Source organism: Periophthalmus magnuspinnatus, chromosome 15 (genome assembly GCF_009829125.3).
Source record: "Periophthalmus magnuspinnatus isolate fPerMag1 chromosome 15, fPerMag1.2.pri, whole genome shotgun sequence".
Classification (NCBI taxonomy): domain Eukaryota; kingdom Metazoa; phylum Chordata; class Actinopteri; order Gobiiformes; family Gobiidae; genus Periophthalmus; species Periophthalmus magnuspinnatus.
In genome coordinates this window covers 10,920,122-10,939,602 of record NC_047140.1, presented here as the reverse complement: position 1 = coordinate 10,939,602, position 19,481 = coordinate 10,920,122, and the positions used below count along the sequence as shown (strand labels likewise).

Here is a 19,481-nt window from a genome sequence, read left to right as displayed (position 1 = left end):
GTGTGGATGGAGCACCTGGAAATGAGGCCAATGCCTCCTGTTCAAATTGTTCCATGTAGTTAGTCATAATAGGAGAGGGCGGTGAGCTCATGGCACAGCCGTGGATTTACCTAGAGAAGTTTCCTCTAAACTGTAAATATGTGGTATTTAAAGAAATTTCCAGCAGTTTGTAGATTTGTTCCGGTGTTAGTTTCGTTCTCTTTTAGCGCAGTGTCCTGCAGTAGCCTCCTCTTTGCTGCCTCCACCGCTACTGATGTGGGGATACAAATGAAAAGAGAGGTCACATCAAATGAACACTTTCACTAAGTGTCCAACAGAGGGCGCCCTGTACCACATTAATATGACACCTTTTTGGGTTTTTTTTACTTTTGAACTTATATCATTTTATTTGTTTATTTCAGAAATACATTTGATACAAAACAATAATTTAATATAAAAACAAAATATTAAATAGAAAAATACCTGGAACAGAACATTTCAAATCCAGAATCAAGTTTTTATATTTTATCTGAGAATTTACTGTTTCTTTTCTGCATTTCTTTGGAAACATCCAGAAATTCAAAATATCACATTTATTCACAAAAATCACGTATGGCTGTGGTTACAGGCTCATTCAGACCTGATTTGTAGACATTTAAAACAAACTAAACGACATGTAAACGGCTGTGTCTGATGTGAGCGTCATAGGGACCAGAAGCACACACAAAACACAGAAATTTTAAGTTTACTTTTCATTTGAATAAACTTTTAGCTCAAAAAAAAAGATAATAATCAGATTGTGATCACAGCCTCTGTTTAAGTTACAAAGACCTGAATAAAACAAATCAAATATTAAAAAGTACAAATAACGTAACGTATAAAATGGAACAGAAGGCTCCAGTCATAGAAATGACACACACGACACAGACATTACACACACAACACACACAACACACGACACACACATCACATTGACAGTACACACACAACAAGCACGACACACATGACACACACCCGACACAGACATGACACACACATGACACAGACAGTACATAGACATTACATGGACAGGACATACACATGAAACACACATGACACACGACACAGACATGACACACACACGACACACATGACACATATGATACACACGACACACATGACACGCATGACACATTATATTAGGATTATTTATGTTTTATATATTTTTAAAAAGTGCTTTGGTTTTCTCTGCGTCGTCTTCTTCACAGGTTCCTCTGTGGACCAGAGTTGAATAAGGTTTTAACCAGGACTAAACCAGAGGTTAAAGGTCCTATTTAGTCCTTTAGTCCATGTTATAATGGTGTTATCTCCACAAAAACATACCTGAAGTTGTGTTTTGTTTCATTCACACATGTTTGAGTAACACTTTATTATTAGTCTGTCTACATCTCCAAAGCTCAAAATGCTCTGTTCCACCTTGTGATGTCATGATGTGGTAATTTTCAAGTTATCATCTCCTTTTACCTTTTGTTCAGAGGCTGGCTGAAGGGCTCCAGGGCTGAAATGTTCCAAATGATTCTGTGAAGATGTGTGGAGATTTAAAACACAGTGGAGCACTTCCTGTATTACCACTTGATGACATCACAAGGTGGAACAGAGTGTTTTCTTGTTGAGAGAAGAACTCAGCCTAAATATGCAGGGTTTGTGTGTTAAACATGTGTGAATGGAACAAAATACAACTCCAGGTCTGTTTGTGATGAGGAAACAACATTAGAACAGATTAGAGTACAGTCATATGGACTTTTGAAACAGGATTCAAACCCATCTCAGGTCTAGTCCTGGTCTCTGTCCAGAATCTTTGGTCTGAGCTTTAAGTTCTTGTGGATGTTGTCAAACTCTACACAAACATTCTGATGGCTCGGCTCTCTCCTCAGGACCGCTGGACCCCAGAGTCCGAACTCTGGCTCAGGAGAATCATGGACCTCCGCTTCTGGACCTGGTCTGGTCCCCAGTTTGTTCTGCAAACACAGGCAGGGTCAGAGGGTCTGAGGTCTATTGTGGTCCATCTGGGGTCTATCTGGGGCAAACATGGGCAAACTACGGCCCAGGGACAACACACGGCCCTTTGAGCTTATTAATCCGGCCCATCGAACGTGACCAAATTATATTAACCTCCTCAGACCTGGCGTCCTCATATGTGGACAATTTTAGGTTGTCTAGGCCACAATGCAAATTTTTAGAAGAAGAATAACAGCATACAAGAACAGCAACAATGCAAATATATTATATATATTCATTTTTAACAGTTTAGAATGTTTAGAATATTATTTTTATATATATATATATATGTTTTTTTTCTTCCTCCTTCTGTCAGCAGCTCTTTACATGAGACACATTGTTCCAAGAGGCACAATTGTTGTTTCTCATTTTGTTTTTAGATTCAGGACAAATGTTGCTGTGTTCAGGGTCTTAATAAATAGTTTTTGTAAATCATTATTCAAAAGTTTTATCAAAATGATTAAAATGTCCACATATGAGGACATTTGATTTACATATTTCTTTCTCAGAAACTACATAATGTAAAAAGATAATTCTTTGTATTTAGATTCATCAGGTCCCAATCAGCCCAAATAACAAAGAGACATTAATAAAGCCTGTCATGCAACAGCTCAGGTCTCAGGAGTTTAAAATAGGTAAGGGTGAACCTTGTTTAAAGTTTTTCTGCTGTGTTTATTTAACTGAAATTATTTAATTCATTAATTATTAATTTAATGAATGCATTTGGAAAACAATTCGTACAATGAGCCTTGTATATTCATGCTTTGCTAAATGTTACAAGGCAAATATATATATATATATATATATATATATATATATATATATATATATATATATATATATATATATATATATACATATATACATACATACATACATACATACATACACACACACACACACACACACACACACACACACACACACACACACACATTTTAGAACCCATTCTGGCTCATGTGTCAAAAAGTTCGCCCACCCCCAATCTAGGGTCTATCTGGGCTTGAAATCGTGACTACCTGGGGTCTATCTGGGGTCTATCTAGGATGTAAATTGGGTCTACGTGGGTCTGACCTGTGGAGCTGAGGACACGAGGTCTTGAAGGACTCAGGTCTGAGTCTGGACCGGGACCTGAACTGGGTTCTCGTCACTAAGTCCCGGACTCTGCCCCAGGACGAGCTGCACCTGTCGCTCCTGTCGCACCTGTCGCTCCTGTCGCTCCTGTCGCTCCTGTCGCTCTTGTCGCTCAGCTGAAACAAGAATTTAAAATCATATTCTATTCAACAGACAAGAAGCCGTGACATTCCCAAAGATTCACGATTCAGTTCCTGCTCTGAACACTGCTGAGGTGGTGTCCTTGGGCAAAACTCTTCACCCACTTCAGTGTAAATGTGTGTGATGTTTTGTGCTCACCTGTGAATACTGTGTGTAAATAATAAATAAATAAATAGATAAACACATACATAAACAAACATGTCTGGAGTGGTATTGTTTATGTCATGAGTCCTGCAGCTGTTCAGTGTGATCCTCCCGAACACCTGAAGGACTCACACTCACACTCTGGTCATGAATGAAACCAGACGATCATGACCAGTTTGCCCTAAATATGTCCTGCAGTGTGTCACCTGTCTGTGCAGGACCTCACCTGTCTGTGCAGGGCCTCACCTGTCTGTGCAGGGCCTCACCTGTCTGTCACCTGTCTGTGCAGGGCCTCACCTGTCTGTGCAGGGCCTCACCTGTCTGTGCAGGGCCTCACCTGTCTGTCACCTGTTTGTGCAGAGTCTCACCTGTCTGTGCAGAGGTATGCTGCTGGGACAGTTCTCAGTGAAGCTGCGTCGGCTCCTCCTCCTGCAGGGGGCGCTCTCAAACTCTAAACACAAACGCACTTTTATGATGCTGTTGTTTTGTTTCTTTTTCAATTTGTTTCTTTTTCAATTTCTGTTTCGCTAAAGTTTCAGACGAAAGTCTCTGAAGCATCTGGAGGAGGAGCTGAAATGTCTTTGAAGCATCTGGAGGAGCTGGAGCCTCATTGTCTCAATCAAATTGTATAGTTTGAACTTTCATCTTCGTCATCTCTGAATTTTGTCTGATACAGATGGACATAAATATTTGTGGACATTTTTTTTTTATAGCTTCACTTCTCCCTCCCTCTCTCTCCCTCTTTCTCCCACTTTCTCTGCCCCCTTTTCTCTCTCCCTCTTCCTTTTCTCTCTGCTCTCTCTCTCTCTATCTTTTGCTTTAACATGTTTTCCAGCTACTGTTTTCTTTCGTTTATCAGGAAGCTCCCTCATTCCTCTCTCCTCCACCCCTTCCCTCTCTCTCCACTCTGTCCCACTCTACCACCCCCTCACCCTTTCCCTCTCTCTCTCTCTCCCTCTCTTTCCAACCTGTTTTCCAGAACCTGTTTCCTGTCGTTTATCAGAAAGCGCCCTCGCTCCGCTCCCTTCCTCTCCCTCTTTCCGCTCACAGCTGGGGTTTATCTTTCCCTCTGCATTCCTCTCTTCTCCTGCTCCTCCTCTCCCTCGTTCCTCTCTCCCTCACCTCCGTCTCACCTCCCTCCTCTCCTCTTCCTAACTCACAGCTGGCGTTTATCTTTCCCTTTGCGCACCTCTCTTTTCACACTCTTCACTCTTCCTCTCCCGCACTCCCTCCCCCTCTCCCGCTTCTCTTTTTCACTCAGGTTTGTCTTTCCCTCTGCGTTCCTCTCTCCTCCCTCTCCTCGTCCTCCTCTCCCTCATTCCCTCCCTCTCTCCCTCTTTTCCCTCTTCTCTCTGGTTTATCTTTCCTTCTGCATTCTTCTCTCCTCGCTCTCCTCTTCCTCCTCACTCCCTCCCTCTCTCCCTCTTTTTTCTCTTCTCTTGGATTTATCTTTCCCTCTATGTTTCGGAGCGGCTCCAAAAACATTTTCTTCCCAAACAGCGGACCTGGGGCGTGGCTTCACGTGTTTTTCTCATTACAAAAGCGACAAAAAATAAAATTACACATCACAGGTGAAAGTGTCTCTGCATTTGACCCATCCCTCATTTGACCCATCCTTCATTTGACCCATCCCTCATTTGACCCATCCTTCAGTGTCTCTGGATACTTCTCCAGATCTCATTAGGGCTAACCATTCTGCCAACATAATTCACTCAGAATCAGCCACACAAATCACCAGTGTGTGAATGTGTGTGTATGTGTATGTGTGTGTAGGGGTGTCTCTGTATGTGTGTGTGTGTGCGTGTGAATATGTGTGAATGTGTCGGTGTGTGTGTGTATGTGTATGTGTGTGTGTGTTTCTGTGTGCGTGGGGTGTGTAGGGGTGTGTGTGGGTGTGTATGTGTGTGGGGGTGTATGTGGGTGTGTGTGGGGGTGTGTGTCTGTGTGTGTATGTGTATATGTCTGTGAGGGGGTGTATGTGTGTGTGTGTGTTAATATGTGTGAATGTGTCTGTGGGTGTGTGTATGTGCATGTGTGTGTGTGTGTGTCTGTGTGCGCGCATGGGGGTGTGTGTGAATGTGTCTGTTGGGGTGTGTGTGTGTATGTGTGTCTCTGTATGTGTGTGTGTGAATATGTGGGGGTGTGTCGGCGTGTGTTGGGGTGTGTGTGTGTGTGTGTGTGTTTCTGTGGGGGTGTGTGGGTGTGTGTGTGGGTGTGTATGTGTGTGTGGGGGTGTGTGTGTAGGGGTGTGTCTGTGTGTGTATGTGTATATGTCTGTGAGTGTGTGTCTCTGTATGTGTGTGTGTGTGTGTGTGTGTGAATATGTGTGTGTGTGTCGGGGTGTGTGGGGGTGTGTGTGTCTGTGTGTCTGTGTGTGTGTGTGTGTATGTGTGTGAATGTGTCTGTTTGTGTGTCTGTGTGGGGGTGTGTCTGTGTGTGTATGTGTGTGAATGTGTCTGTTTGTTTGTGTGTCGGGGTGTGTGTGTGTGTATGTGTGTGAATGTGTCTGTTTGTTTGTGTGTCGGGGTGTGTGTGTGTGTGTGTATGTGTGTGTGAATGTGCCTGTTTGTTTGTGTGTATGTGTGTGTGTGTGTGTGTGTATGTGTGTGAATGTGCCTGTTTGTTGGGGTGTCTGTGTGTGTGTGTCAGTGTGTGTATGTGCGTGAATGTGCCTGTTTGTTTGTGTGTCTGTGTGTGTGTGTCTGTGTGTGTACTCACCTCTGGCCCTGTAGAGCCGATTCGAAGACTCTGGGATGTTCCTCAGGTCCTGGTTCAGATCCTGGTTCAGATCCTGGTTCAGATCCTGGTTCAGATCCTGGTTCAGATCCCGGTTCAGATCCCGGTTCAGATCCTGGTTCAGGTCCAGAGACCCAGTTCGGCTGTGGGTCTGGACTCTGGAGAAGAGCTGGTCTGCGGCTCCACAGGTGCAGTGCTGCATCAGGTGAACCTAAAGAAGAGCTGTGTGATTTCTATAGAACATTTAGAACAAACAGCTTCACACAGGAACAGAAAGAACTGGAATTATTCACTAACATCCTGAATGTTTGACATCACACTGGGGGTGTGTCTATGGAAGTCTATGGTGGATTGTTCAGCAGTTTCCATGGTAACATTGTTTAATGAGAAAAAAAAAAAAGAGCCTGTGATCAATCCAAGCGTTCATGGTTCTGTTTAGGAGTTTGATTTTCAACAAAAAGCTCAGAGTGATTAATTGAAAGACTATAGGCTAATGGTAGCTAGCTTGTGACTGTAAGGTGATTTGAGAGGTACTTGTTTAACAGCACAAATCAGCTCACCTGTTGTAGTTCAGATAAGTCAGTTCAGACAGAGCAGTACCTCTAGTTAGCATCACACCCCCAGAGAATGGTGATGCAAAATATCAAATTGAGGCTTCGAAGAAACAGTGACAGGAGCAGATCAATGTGCCTCACCAGCCGCTCCTGGTCCAGACTCCAGTCCAGATTCCGGTCTAGATTCCGGTCCAGGTTCTGGGCCCTCAGCTGCCTCTGCAGATGGAGCACCAAGTCCTGAAGTAAACTGATCCGCTCCACCAGTCTGCAAACCCGGTCCAAGTACCTGAGACCGGAGACCCGACCCTAGACCAGAACCAGAGAAAGACTGGATTTAGATCAGGTTTAGACTTGAGGCCCGAGAGAGACTGACCCTAGACCAGGACCAGACAAAGACCAGGGTTAGACCAGGTTTAGACCTGAGACTTACAGTAGCACATTGTTAAAATCATTTGCAGAGCTTTACTATTCTCAGTCTCATATTTGTGACCAGTGGGACAGGCCCAAACACATGATACTACTGAAATACCTGGCAACCTCAGTCTCTCCTAGTGTTTCCCTGTGAATGATGTGACCTTTGACCCTGGCTCATAAAATACACAGACACATTTTTCCAAACATGAGCCCGTGCTGCTCCAGTCAGGTGTTGTTCCTCAACGTTCCTCTTTATCTGAAACACACAATCCTCCTGTTTTTGGAGGAATGAGCATTACATAAGAAGTCCACGTCCTCCTCAAGAACGTCACGTCATCACTCAGGAATCTGCAGAGCAACGTCAGGTCAAACCCACAACCTCCAACACTCAGGGATCTAACCCACAACCTCCTTATGAGAGATGGTAGTGTGGACAATATATAAATGTAATCTTGCTTACTTTCTTATAATGGTGTAAAACATTGTATTTTCCATGCAGCAGTGGCCATATATCACCCCACTCTGGGTATTATAGAACAATGATGCAATCACATTGTTCGACTTCCTGATGTGATCACATTGTTGGATTGTGCTTTAAATTTCTTATCTATAGAATGTTAACTCCCACTGCTCGAGTAATATAAAACATTGGTTCAAACTCACCTTCTTCAAACTCTGGGATTGTGAGACTCTGTGAGACTGACTTAGTTAGACACTGTGAGACCCTGGTACAATCTCACCGTGTACTGCCTTTAACCCGACAGTATTGCTGCAACCGACAATAAAGATCTACAGAACCTGTGCCTCTGCACCTGCTCTTCATGCAACAGAGCAGAAACCTAGAAAACTAGCAGTACTAGCATTAGTAGCTTTAGCAGTAGTAGTAACAGCAGCAGCAGTAGTAGTAGTAGTAGTAGTAGTAGTAGTAGTAGTAGTAGTAGTAGTAGTAGTAGTAGTAGTAGTAGTAGTAGTAGTAGTAGGAGGAGGAGGAGGAGGAGGAGGAGGAGGAGGAGTCTAACCCACAACCTCTTCACTGAGAGGAGAGGGGATAACCACTCTGCCACACTGTGTAAAATGGACATTTTAAGACATTTCCTGGAGACTGAGAAGCAAAATGCAGGACGGACGTGATGTCACACTGTTGACCAGGACTTCCTGAGTCCAGAAACCTCCCACAGGAATCAGAACTAAAATACCAAAGAGTCATCGTGCAAACCACTTTGCCACCTGCCTGAGTGAGGGCTCAGGTTCCCTTGATACTGTGCAGTGACATCACTCTGGGGGTGTGCTGCATGTATGTTTATTACAGAATATTCAGCAGTTACTATGTACAATACCCATATAGGCAAACACCTGGTAAGTGTTGGAATAGTCTGAAAACTCTTGAAAAAATCCAAACAGTATTTAAACGGCATATTTTCAGGAGCATTCATGTGTGATGCGTGTGTGAGCATTCATAGTCCTGTTTAGGAGTTTGATTTTACACAAAAAGGTGAGAGTGACTCACTGAAAAACTGCTGGCTAATGTTAGCATGTGACTGTGATGTTATTTGAGAGGAACATGTTTAACAGCACAAATCAGCTCACCAGAGATAAGTTAGTTCTTTGTGGTAAGATTGTGTTAAAACAAAACTCAGAAAAGTCTAACTTGAATAACAGAGCTTCAGACAGAGCAGTGCCTACAGTTAGCATCACACCCTTGGAGAGTGTTGATGACATCAGCTGCACAGTATCAATATAACTCTATGGGAGATTTACTGCTTTTAAATAAATCTCCAAACTTCTAATGCACAAATGTTGAACCTTCCTATCATTAGTTTGGGGTTGGCTACACAAACTTGTCATCCTGGCTCAGTCCTGGTTTAGTCCTGGTTTAGTTCTGGTTTAGTCCTAGTTTAGTCCTGATTTAGTTCTGGTAACACAAACTCGTCATATTCATCTTTTGCTAATCCAATCTTAAAGTCCTTTGACGACACTCACGTCTTTGGGCTTGAAAAATGGCCCCGTTTTATGAAGATGTGGAAAAATCATGTGACTTTTGTTTAATTAGACTGACAGAGAAGATGCTGCACTTTGGGACCGTTTTTGGTTCATGTGGATATACCCAGGAATTCCAAAGCTATTAGCCATAAAGCTATGTCTAAACCAGGTCTAAACCAGGATTAAACCAGGACTAAACCAGGACTAAACCAGGACTAAACCAGGACTAAACTAAGATTAAACCCGGACTAACAAATCTGCAACAGTTACACAGAAAATTATACCACCTGGTCCACATCTGTCTCAGTTTGATGACATCATTTTCCAGAGTCATAAATCCTGCTGAATCAGAGGCACACCTGTTTTATTCAGGAGTGATACAGGACGAACCTACCTGATCTGCGTCACTTATCTCTGACACAAGAGTGATAAACCTGCCTGATCTGCATCATCTATCTTTCACAGTTAAATCAACTTCAACTTCAGCCTCTTAAAGAAGAAGTGACAGGTCTGTGAGAGCCAGAAATCTTACTTGTTTGTAGGCTACCAAATACTTATTTTACAGAGGAATTTACCAATGAATTCATTAAAAATCCTACAATGTGATTTCCTGGATTCTTTCCCCCCCATTCTGTCCCTCATAGTTGAAGTGAACCTATGATGAAAATTACAGGCCTCTCTCATCTTTTTAAGTGGGAGAACTTGCGCAATTGGTGGCTGACTAAATACTTTTTTTGCTCCACTGTTATAAAAGAAACAAATCCACTGACTTCCGCATTAGAAGACTTTGCTGCCCAATGGGAGCTGACGTCGGTGTAAACGTCATCACAACAAAGCGCCGCATGCTGTCAGCGCCCCCTATGGATAGCGGCATATCACACTAGCAAGCAGCCCGTTTTGTGCCGAATCCTATGAGCATCACTGATTAAGAAAATAAAACTAAAGAAAAAAGTGCATTTGTCTCAGTGGACATGTACCAGTGAAGGTGAAAACGGGGGTAGATCAGCAAAATGGAGTCTTGAAAACAAAAGCTTAAAAATGACTTAAACATGAATCACTCCAAATAAAACTTCAGAGGCTCAATGTGAAGAAACAACTAGAACATGGTTAAAGATCTGACCAGAACAGTTTGAAGAATTGGTCTGATTTAAAGTGATGCAAACCTACCTGATCCGTGTTACCTATCTCTAACACTTTTGAGAGACAAACCTACCTGATCTGTGTCACCTCAGACTTTCTGAAACATTGATCGATCAAACAAAGGAGTGTTTCTCTATTCTACATGACTGGTCCATTTTAGAGTAAACGTGGGAGCTTTGAGACAAACTGGTCAACAACATGAGGAATGTAGGAAAGAGGAGGGAGAAAGAGAGAGAGGAGACAGGGAGAAAAGAGAGAGGAGAAAGAGGGAGAGTGGAAGAGATACAGGAGAGAGGGGAGAGGGAGAGAGTAGAAAGAGGGAGAGAGAAGGTAGGAGAGATACAGGAGAGGGGGAGAACACAGGGGTGAGACAGAGAGAGAGAGAGAGAGGGGAGAGATAGAAGAGGGGAGAGAGAGATAGAGGAGAGAGGGAGGAAAAGGCAAGAGAGGGAGAGAGAGGAGAAAGAGGGAGAGGGAAGGCAGGAGAGATACAGGAGAGGGGGAGAACAGAGAGGTGAGAGAGAGAGAAGAGAGATAGAAGAGAGTAGAGGGGTAGAGAAGAGAGGGAGGAGATGGCAAGAGAGAGGAGAGAGAGAGAGAGAAAGACGGGGAGAGAGAGGACAAAGAGACAGGAGAAACAGAGAGAGGACAGCAAAGGGTGTAAACCAGGTGAGTCACTTTGAGGTGACTGAACCTTCCAGGTGTTCAGACAGACACAGATGAGAGCCTTAAAGGGTGAATCACCAGCTTAGAGAGATCAAAATGCCTGTTTAGCACCTGCCATTCAGCACCTGTCATTTTTCTGTTGTTTAGCACCTGTCATTTACCTCACATTTAGCACCTGTCATTATGTGGTGTTATTATCACCTGTCACTTCCCAAGTCATTTAATGCCTCTCATTAGCTCCTGTCATTTAGCTCCTGTAATTAAGCACTTGTCATTAGCACCTGTCATTAGCACCTGTCATTTAGCACCTGTCTTTTTGCACCTGTCTTTTAGCACCTGGCAACATCTCAACAAACAAACCCAAAGTTTCAAGTTTCACTGTTAGGAGCTAAAAGATCGAATGGAATGTCACACTTCCTCTGGGACTCTGACCTGGAGTTGGCACTGTTCCATGTGCTCCTCCAGACAGTCACTGCTCCCGATCCCGGTCCCAGGCTCAGTCCCTGTCTCCAGCTCAGTTCTGGTCTGGATCTTGGTCTGGTCTGGGCATGTTTCCAGAGAAGTCTAATGCAAACAAATAACCCAAATTCAAAACATCTGAATGATCACTGTGTTTCAGACGACATCACCACATTGTATCAGCCAATCATATTTCACACAGATCATCAGACATCATCACATCACTACCACTCACTGATAGAAATGATCAGATTCAACATTTGCAAATTTACCTTTTGGCTATTTCATGGAAAAGTACAATATAATCTACTGATCTATTGAACTTTCCCTGGGGGTGTGATGCTAACTGTAGGCACTGCTCTGTCAGACTTCAATCTGATCTTTATTTCAACACAGTCCGACCATAAAGAACTGGCTTATCTGTACCACAACAGGTGAGCTGATTTGTGCCTTTTAACAAGTCCCTCTCAAATAACATTACAGTCACAAGCTAGCTAGCATTAGCCAACATTTTTTTCAGTGAGTAACTTTTGTGTAAAATCAAACTCCTAAACAGGACCATGAACGGCGTCTCAAAATGTGCTCTTTAAATCACTTTTGGATTTTTTCAAACAAGTATTCAAATAATCATAACATTTTTTTTTTTTTTGGCAGTGTTACTGTGTGCACTATGTCTCCATGGTAACTGCTGAACATTCTGCCATAGACATACATGTAGAATCTCCTAGTATGATGTCACTGCAAAGTATCAATAGACATTCAGAATAAAAAGACAATATTATTTTGACTGTGCACGTACTGTCTCACACAAATGCTCATCCAGGTCTCCTTTTGTCTCCTTCTCTTCCTCTTCCTCCTGGATCTCTTCTAGCTCTTCTCCCTCCTCCCTCTCTTCTACCTCTTCTCCCTCCTCTCCCTCCTCCCTCTCTTCTTCCTCTTCTTCCTCCTCTTCCTCCATCTCTTGGAGCCGTGGTTGTTCTGATGGATCAGAAGTCCCGGAGTCGCAGGAGGACTCGCGACTGTGGACAGAGCTTTTGTACGAGCCGAGTGGAGAGGAGGGGGAGTCAAGTCCAGAATCATCCCACCGCTCCATGGGCAGAGGGGGAGTGGGCCGAGAGGGCAGAGTGGGTCGAGTGAGCAGAGTGGGCAGAATGGGCAGCGCAGGAGTGGGCAGAGTGGGCTGAGTGGGCAAAGGAGGAGTGGGTTGAGCAGGCAGAGTGGGCTGAGTGGGCAGAGTGGGAGTCGGCCGAGTGGGCATAGAGGGCCGAGTGGGCAGAGGGGGAGTGGGCACAGCAGGCAGAGGGGGCCAAGTGACCAGAGGGGGAGTGAGCCAAAGGGGAGTGGGCTGAGTGGGCAGATGGGGTCCACAGTCCATGGGGAGACTCAGGGTTGGACTGTCCTTATTTGAATCTGAGGATTTGGTCCAGTTTTGGTCCAGATTGTCCAGGTTAAACACAGAGGGCTCAGAGGGCTCAGAGGGTTCAGAGGGCTCAGAGGGCTCAGAGGTGAAGGGGTCAGCAGGGAGGGAGACATCAGAGGGGTCAGAGGTAAAAGAGTCAGCAGGGGACAGCAGGTTCCTCCGAGAGTGACTAAAGAGTTTCATTTTGGTCAGAACCACCTCACTGCCCATAACTGCATCATATTTACCTAAAACAGAACATAAAGATCAGACTAGACCTGGTTTAGTCCTGAGGAGACAGAGGGAGAGACAGAGAGAGAGACAGAGAGAGACACAGAGGGAGAGAGAGACAGAGAGAGAGAGACAGAGAGAGAGACAGAGAGAGAGACAGAGGGAAAGACACTGGGAGAGAGGGAGAGTACATTGTGAGTGTAGGAGGAGAAGATTCCAGAGCTGTGGAAGTTTGAGGAACAAAGACGTTTTGTTCAGTTAAAACATGAGAGAAAATGTAATGTCAGAACTACAATATTTTAGTAATGTAGAGATTATCTGAGTGAGCACTGAAGTACTTCTGAAAATACTACTACTACTACTACTGCTGCTACTGCTACTACGACTGCTACTACTACTACTACTATTACTATTACTACTACTACTACTACTACTACTACTACTACTGCTGCTGCTAATACTACTGCTACTAGTAGTACTAATACAACTGGTTTAGTCCTGGTCCAGTTCTGGACAGTACAGATGAGCTCATGTTTTCTCACAGATGCATCCTGTTATTACTGAGTCAGAACTTAACATGTTTTCAACGAGAACTGAGTCACAACAGAAAACAACACACAGTGAGGGCATCTGACACATATGGATATATAAAAATATAGTACCTCGTCTCCAGGGCGTGAGCACTGACAGAGATTTACTCCAACCGATCACCAACCCGCTCTTCCCCCTCCTCACACTCATCTCTGGTCCTGGTTTAGACCTGGTTTAGTTCTGGTTTAGACCTGGTTCAGTCCTGGTCTAGTCCTGGTTTAGTCCTGCGTTCAGTCCTGGTCTAGTCCTGGTTCAGTCCTGATCTAGTCCTGGTTTAGTCCATGGTTCAGTGAGTTCTGTGAGTGACAGAGTGAGAAGGGTGAATTCCTGTGAGGAGGGAGGAGACCAGGAGGAGGGAGCGCTGACAGGATCAGGATTAGTACGCTCCCTTCTGGAGAACAGTATTCAACAACAGATTCACTTCATTTTCATGACCATAAAGCCAGAGCATGTAACTTTTTAACCAAATAATAAACTTAAATAAAATGTGCTTTTTAAAATTTTATTGGATATTTTTTATTCCACTGAAATATTTATAAAAACCTGCATCCTGCCCACAGACTGAAAAGAGGAGGACTGAAGGTGACGTCCCCCACAGGCTTCAGCTCCAGATGAAGTTCACCATCTGGAGCTAAACCAGAAGTAGACCAGGAGTATCATACAAACCAAGGAGCTAGTCTTGAGCAAGACTGTTGAAGGTAATGCCCCATCCCGCCCACACCGGGGCTTAGCAACGCTGTCTATCAAACCTTTTGTTTACACTAACGGGAGTGACCTTTGGCACAGAAGGTGCCTGATTGGTCTGTTGTTCATATTTTGCTGATATTTTGATTTGGGATAAAATAGTGAAATAAAAACCCCAGGATCATATAGAGCTCGTTAATACAAACATTTTAAAACCAAAATGGCGAGCCTGACAGCAATAGTTACACAGAGAGGGGCCACCGTTTTTACAGAGAAAGTGAATTGGAAGCAGAGGGTTAGCTGTCCTACCTACCCCCCTCTTACTTGTTTCCATGAAAATGTTGTTCCTTTGACTATAATATGCCACAGTATAGCCTTAAACCTACATAATCTCCATGGAGAATCAAAGCAGAGATCAGATGAGATCAGAGGTGAGATCAGAGGTGAGACCAGACCTGAGATCAGCTGAGATTAGACCTGAAATCAGAGCTGAAATCAGACCTGAGATCAAAGCTGAGGTCAAAGCTGAGATTAAAGCTGAGATCAGATCAGAGCTGAGATCACCAAAGATCAGAGGTAAGATTAGAAGTAAGATCAGAGGTGAGCCAAGATCAATTTAGATCAGACCTGAGATCAGATGAGATCAGAGCTGAAATTAGAGCTGAGATCAGAGATCAGATCAGAGCTGAGATCAGAGCCAAGATCAGGTGATATCAGAGATCAGAGGTGATATCAGAACTGAGATCATAGCTGAAATTATTGCTGAGTTCAGAACTGAGATCGGAGCTGAAATCAGAGGTGAGATCAGAGGAGAGATCAGAGCTAAAAGAGTAATGCTACTTCAAAGTAATATTACTTACTTACTCAAGTAGTGGTCCAAGAAATGACTCAAGTAAGTAAAAAAGTATTTGGCAAGATTAACTTAAAGAGTAACTGTTGGGACGTAACATCTTATTTATAATTTTAGAGAATGTGACAAAACATGAAATAAGTCACAAAATGTGATATTTTCAAAGAGACACAAAAATGAGTCAAACTAAATTTATCTGAAGGAGCCAGAAACACAAATGTTCAAATCATTGCATATTGTTACATGAAGCTCAAGTCACTATAGACTCACTCACCACAGGAACCACAACTTTTACTCAAGTAAGACTGTTACTCTGTACAGTATATTACTCGAGTAAGAGTACTGTTACTCTGTACAGTACATTACTCGAGTAAGAGTACTGTTACTCTGTATTAAATATGTTTCAAGCTGGAGTAAAACTATGCTGTTAAACAAGTACTCTGAAAAGTCACTTAAGTAACTGTAACTAAGTGCTACCCACCTCTAGTTAACAACTGTAGGAAAGCCAAACAGTCAAATGCGCCCCCTTGTGTTAAATTTCGTTTTTGCCTTTACTTTCGGTTTACACTGGTGGGATTTTTAGATCCGTTCATTAAAAAAAAAAAATTGAACTGAGAGTCAAAGAGTCGTTGAAAAGGCTCTTTTATTATTTTATCTGAGAGAAGCCAAAGAGAGAAGATAACCGTAAATATGACGTCAAATCTTTTTATGGGCTCGTCTGTCCTCGTGTTTCCTGCTCTGCCTCTGTTCAGATTCTTATGTTGGTTCTGCGTTAAGTAGCGTAAAAATGCAGAAAATTGGTTCTTTCAAAAATGAGATCATATTCCATCAGTTCAAAAGAGTGGACTCGTTCAGGACGTCCCCTCACTAGTCCACACACGGCCCCGTGAGAGTCGGTCTTGAGAACACGGTGCCTCGTGGAGCGCAGGTGGAAAGTTAAGGAACCTCTAAGCTCTCAGGCAAGTACTTTACTGAAGTACATTTTACAGTGTCAGAGGAGTGAATACTTTTTACTTTTACTTCACTTCATTAGAGAGCAGGTGTCTGTACTTTCTACTCCACTATATTTTTGAACAGGACTGAAAAGTTAAAGTATTTTTTATTATTGACTGAGACCTGCTGAAAAGGCTGAGGTTTATTTTTAACACGTTCATAATTTGAGCAAATAAAAACAGAAACACCTACTGATTCAATTGTTTCTGTTGAAGAAAATTCAGCTCAAATCTTTATCAAAATCACTACATTTGAAGCTTTATTAGATCTGTGTGAAGTACTTTTACATTTTACTCTAGTACATTTTTAAACTGGTACTTTAATACTTTTACCTTTTACTTTTACTTAGATTTTTTCATGTGATAATTTTACTTTTACTTGAGTATTTTTTGCTCCAGTATCTGTACTTTTACTGAAGTAACAGAACTGAGTTCTTCTTCACCACTGTCTGTAACTAAATACATTTTCTTTCCATCACTGTACGATGTTCACGTGATGTATCCATGTTCATCTATTATCTATTAGTTAGATGAAAAGCATATTTAGGCTGAGTTCTTCTCTCAAACAGAAACACTCTGGTCCACCTCGTGATGTCATGTGGTAATACAGGAAGTGCTTCACTGTGTTTTTAAACACTACACTTTCACTAGACTCAGGGTTACTCAAACATGTGTGAATGAAACAAAACACATCTCTAGGTCTGTTTTTGATGAGGTTTTATGCCACACTGTGGAACATTCCAAGAAAACCAGATAGTTACATAGAACCTTTAACCTTAAAGAAGGGGCATTCTACTAACTGTTTTGTTCAGATCATTAACCATGTTCAGGTCGTTTCATCATTGAGGTTCTGAAGTTGTATTTGGAGTGATTCATGTTTGAGTAATATTTAATCTCTTATTTTCATGACGCCATTTTTCTGATCTACCTTTGTTTTCACCTCCACTGGTACACGCCGCTGTGATGTACGTACTTCTTTCTCCAGTTTTATTTTCTTAATCGGTGATACTCATAGGATTCAGCAGCATCGCGTAGTCATTTTGGTACAAATTTTTTAAAAAGTAATAAGGGCTGCTCGCTAGTGTGGTGTGCAGCTATCCATAGGGGGCGCTGACAGCATGTGGTGCTTTGTTGTGACGACGTTTACAATTACGTCAGCTCCCATTGGGCACCGTAGTTTTCTAACATGAAAGTCAGCAGACTTGTTTCTTTTATTAAGTCATTTTAGATGAATATTGTGATATTGTGAAACGTGTAAATTTGAACATATTGATCCACAGGTGTCGGAGATTAGAACTACAGAGTCACACAAGCACAATAGGGCTGGTTTAATGTGACCTTAACTGTAACGTTTTTAATGCTCATAGGGAAATGGAAAATGTGGGACTAGGACCTGGACTCCATGTAGGATCTAAAGATGAACCAGGACCAAACATCAGGAGTAACCCAGGCCCTGCTCCAGGCTGTGTGTCCCTGAGCAGTGACTGGTCTAAAGAATGGTTTGAGGAGTTTCGAGGACGCGCTGCGGATCTGAGGTCAGTCTTTTCCTCTGTCCATCCTCCTAAGAAAAGGAATGAAGTCCTCACAGATTACACAAATGGCATGAAGAACATGGCAAATCCAGACTGATTTCTGTGTGGAGCTCAACAGTCCCATCCACCCACTGGTTCTGGAAGTCATTTCACAGAATCTTGTGTTTTAAATGTGCTTTTTGGACTTAAAACAGCTGTGTTATGGATATTAGTTAGCACGTAGCTGGTTAGCCTCCGTGATGTCTTTGAACTCTTAATATTTTAAAAGTCTATGGGAAATATGAATGCAAAATGTACTTGTGGAACCGGAGCCTCACTGTTGAGCTCCATTTTTTATACAGATTGTTATGAGTCTGGTCCCCAAATCTCTGTTACTTTTCAGACCCAGTCAAACCTGATCATCCAATCAGATTTGTTTATTTCAGTGATGCATGTGAAGAAGAAGCTCATTGGTCGCTCATCATTTTGAACAAAATAACACTTTTCTCCCACAAATGAACAGTTTAGTTCTTCTCTCACTAATTCTACAGAAATCCTCCATGTTTTTCAGTCCTGTGATAGATCTTTTCTTTGTTTTTTCCTAAGCAGCCATATTTGTTTTGATACGGACAGCCCAAGCATGTCCTTGATTGGCTAATCCATCCGTCAAGAACGCTCACCTGATTCAATTGGTTCTATTGAAAAAAAAAAAATCTGCCCAAATATTAATCAAAATCACTATATTTGAAGCCTTATAAAACCTCAAAATATGGACACAATACTTTTACTTTTTACTCTTTAGGTATATTTTTAAACAGGTACTTTAATACTTTTACTTAGTAGTAGATATTTTCATGTGATACTTCAACCTTTACTTGGCTTTTTTTTGCTCTGGTATCTGTACTTTTACTGAAGTAACAACACTGATTACTTCTTCCACTAGTGCATCTTCGTAAAGTATTGTAGGACTGTATTCAGGATCCCAGGCATGGACTTTGACCGTGCATGAATGAAAGAGAGCACTAGAGGGCAGCAGACACTCAGCTCCAGGGCAGGAACTGCACTGCTCCTGTGGCTCAGACACTTTACTGCAGCTCTGCTTGTGCCTACACCAAAGAACATGAGTGGAAGAGAGAGAGAGAAGGAACTCTCCTCTTTCTCGAGGAGAAAGAGGAGAGGATTTTTTTTCTTTATCTTTCCCCCATGTTCTAATGTTGTCCCCTCTTCAAAAACATGTCTGAAGAGGTTTTAGTACGAGCCTGTACAAGTCTCCACCCACAAGACTATGCCACCCAAGCTCCCAGATCACAATTCTCCATAAATATACAAAAAACATGATACAAAACTACACAGCATCTTGACAAACCTGATGTGATGTGCAGTAGTTTGATTAGTGAGATGCAGCTGAATGTGTTATGATAGTGCTCTGAAGGGGGAGTGACTTGGCACTTAACTTGTTTATTGATCGACAGAGACGAGGATCCATGCGTTCCCAGTGGTCACATGACTGAGCTGGACGTCATCTTCGAGGTGTGAGCTTTATTTGTTTTTATTATGTATTTTTTCAGTTAATAGACACTGTAAACTACATTCATGCTGACATCAACAGAAACAGAAAAGCATTTATGTAATACACAAAGGTGACAATTTTACAATACAAAGTGAACTGAACTGAACAGAGTTGATGGAGCTGGAAGCGCGCCCATGTTCACTTCCTGTTTGGAACGCTGCATCCATTTATATATACAGACTATGGTCCATTTATATATACAGACTATGGTCTGACCCTACACCTCAGTTTAACCCTCCACTCATGACACTGAGACACAGTAAATACAT

At 42.5% G+C, this 19,481-nt stretch overlaps 1 protein-coding gene across 1 annotated transcript; it reads right to left on the bottom strand.

The window, feature by feature from the left end:
• Positions 1 to 1,216: 1,216 nt before the first annotated feature.
• On the bottom strand, positions 1,217 to 13,890 carry si:ch211-250c4.3 (uncharacterized protein LOC100535981 homolog). The gene is made up of 8 exons (XM_055227130.1): positions 13,677 to 13,890; positions 12,184 to 13,031; positions 11,358 to 11,489; positions 6,867 to 7,031; positions 6,154 to 6,382; positions 3,804 to 3,886; positions 3,091 to 3,266; positions 1,217 to 1,976 (listed from the first exon to the last, which is right to left on the bottom strand). Exons 1-8 carry the CDS (start codon positions 13,753 to 13,755, stop codon positions 1,889 to 1,891), a joined length of 1,800 nt encoding a protein of 599 aa, XP_055083105.1. The 5' UTR covers positions 13,756 to 13,890; the 3' UTR covers positions 1,217 to 1,888.
• Positions 13,891 to 19,481: the final 5,591 nt, after the last annotated feature.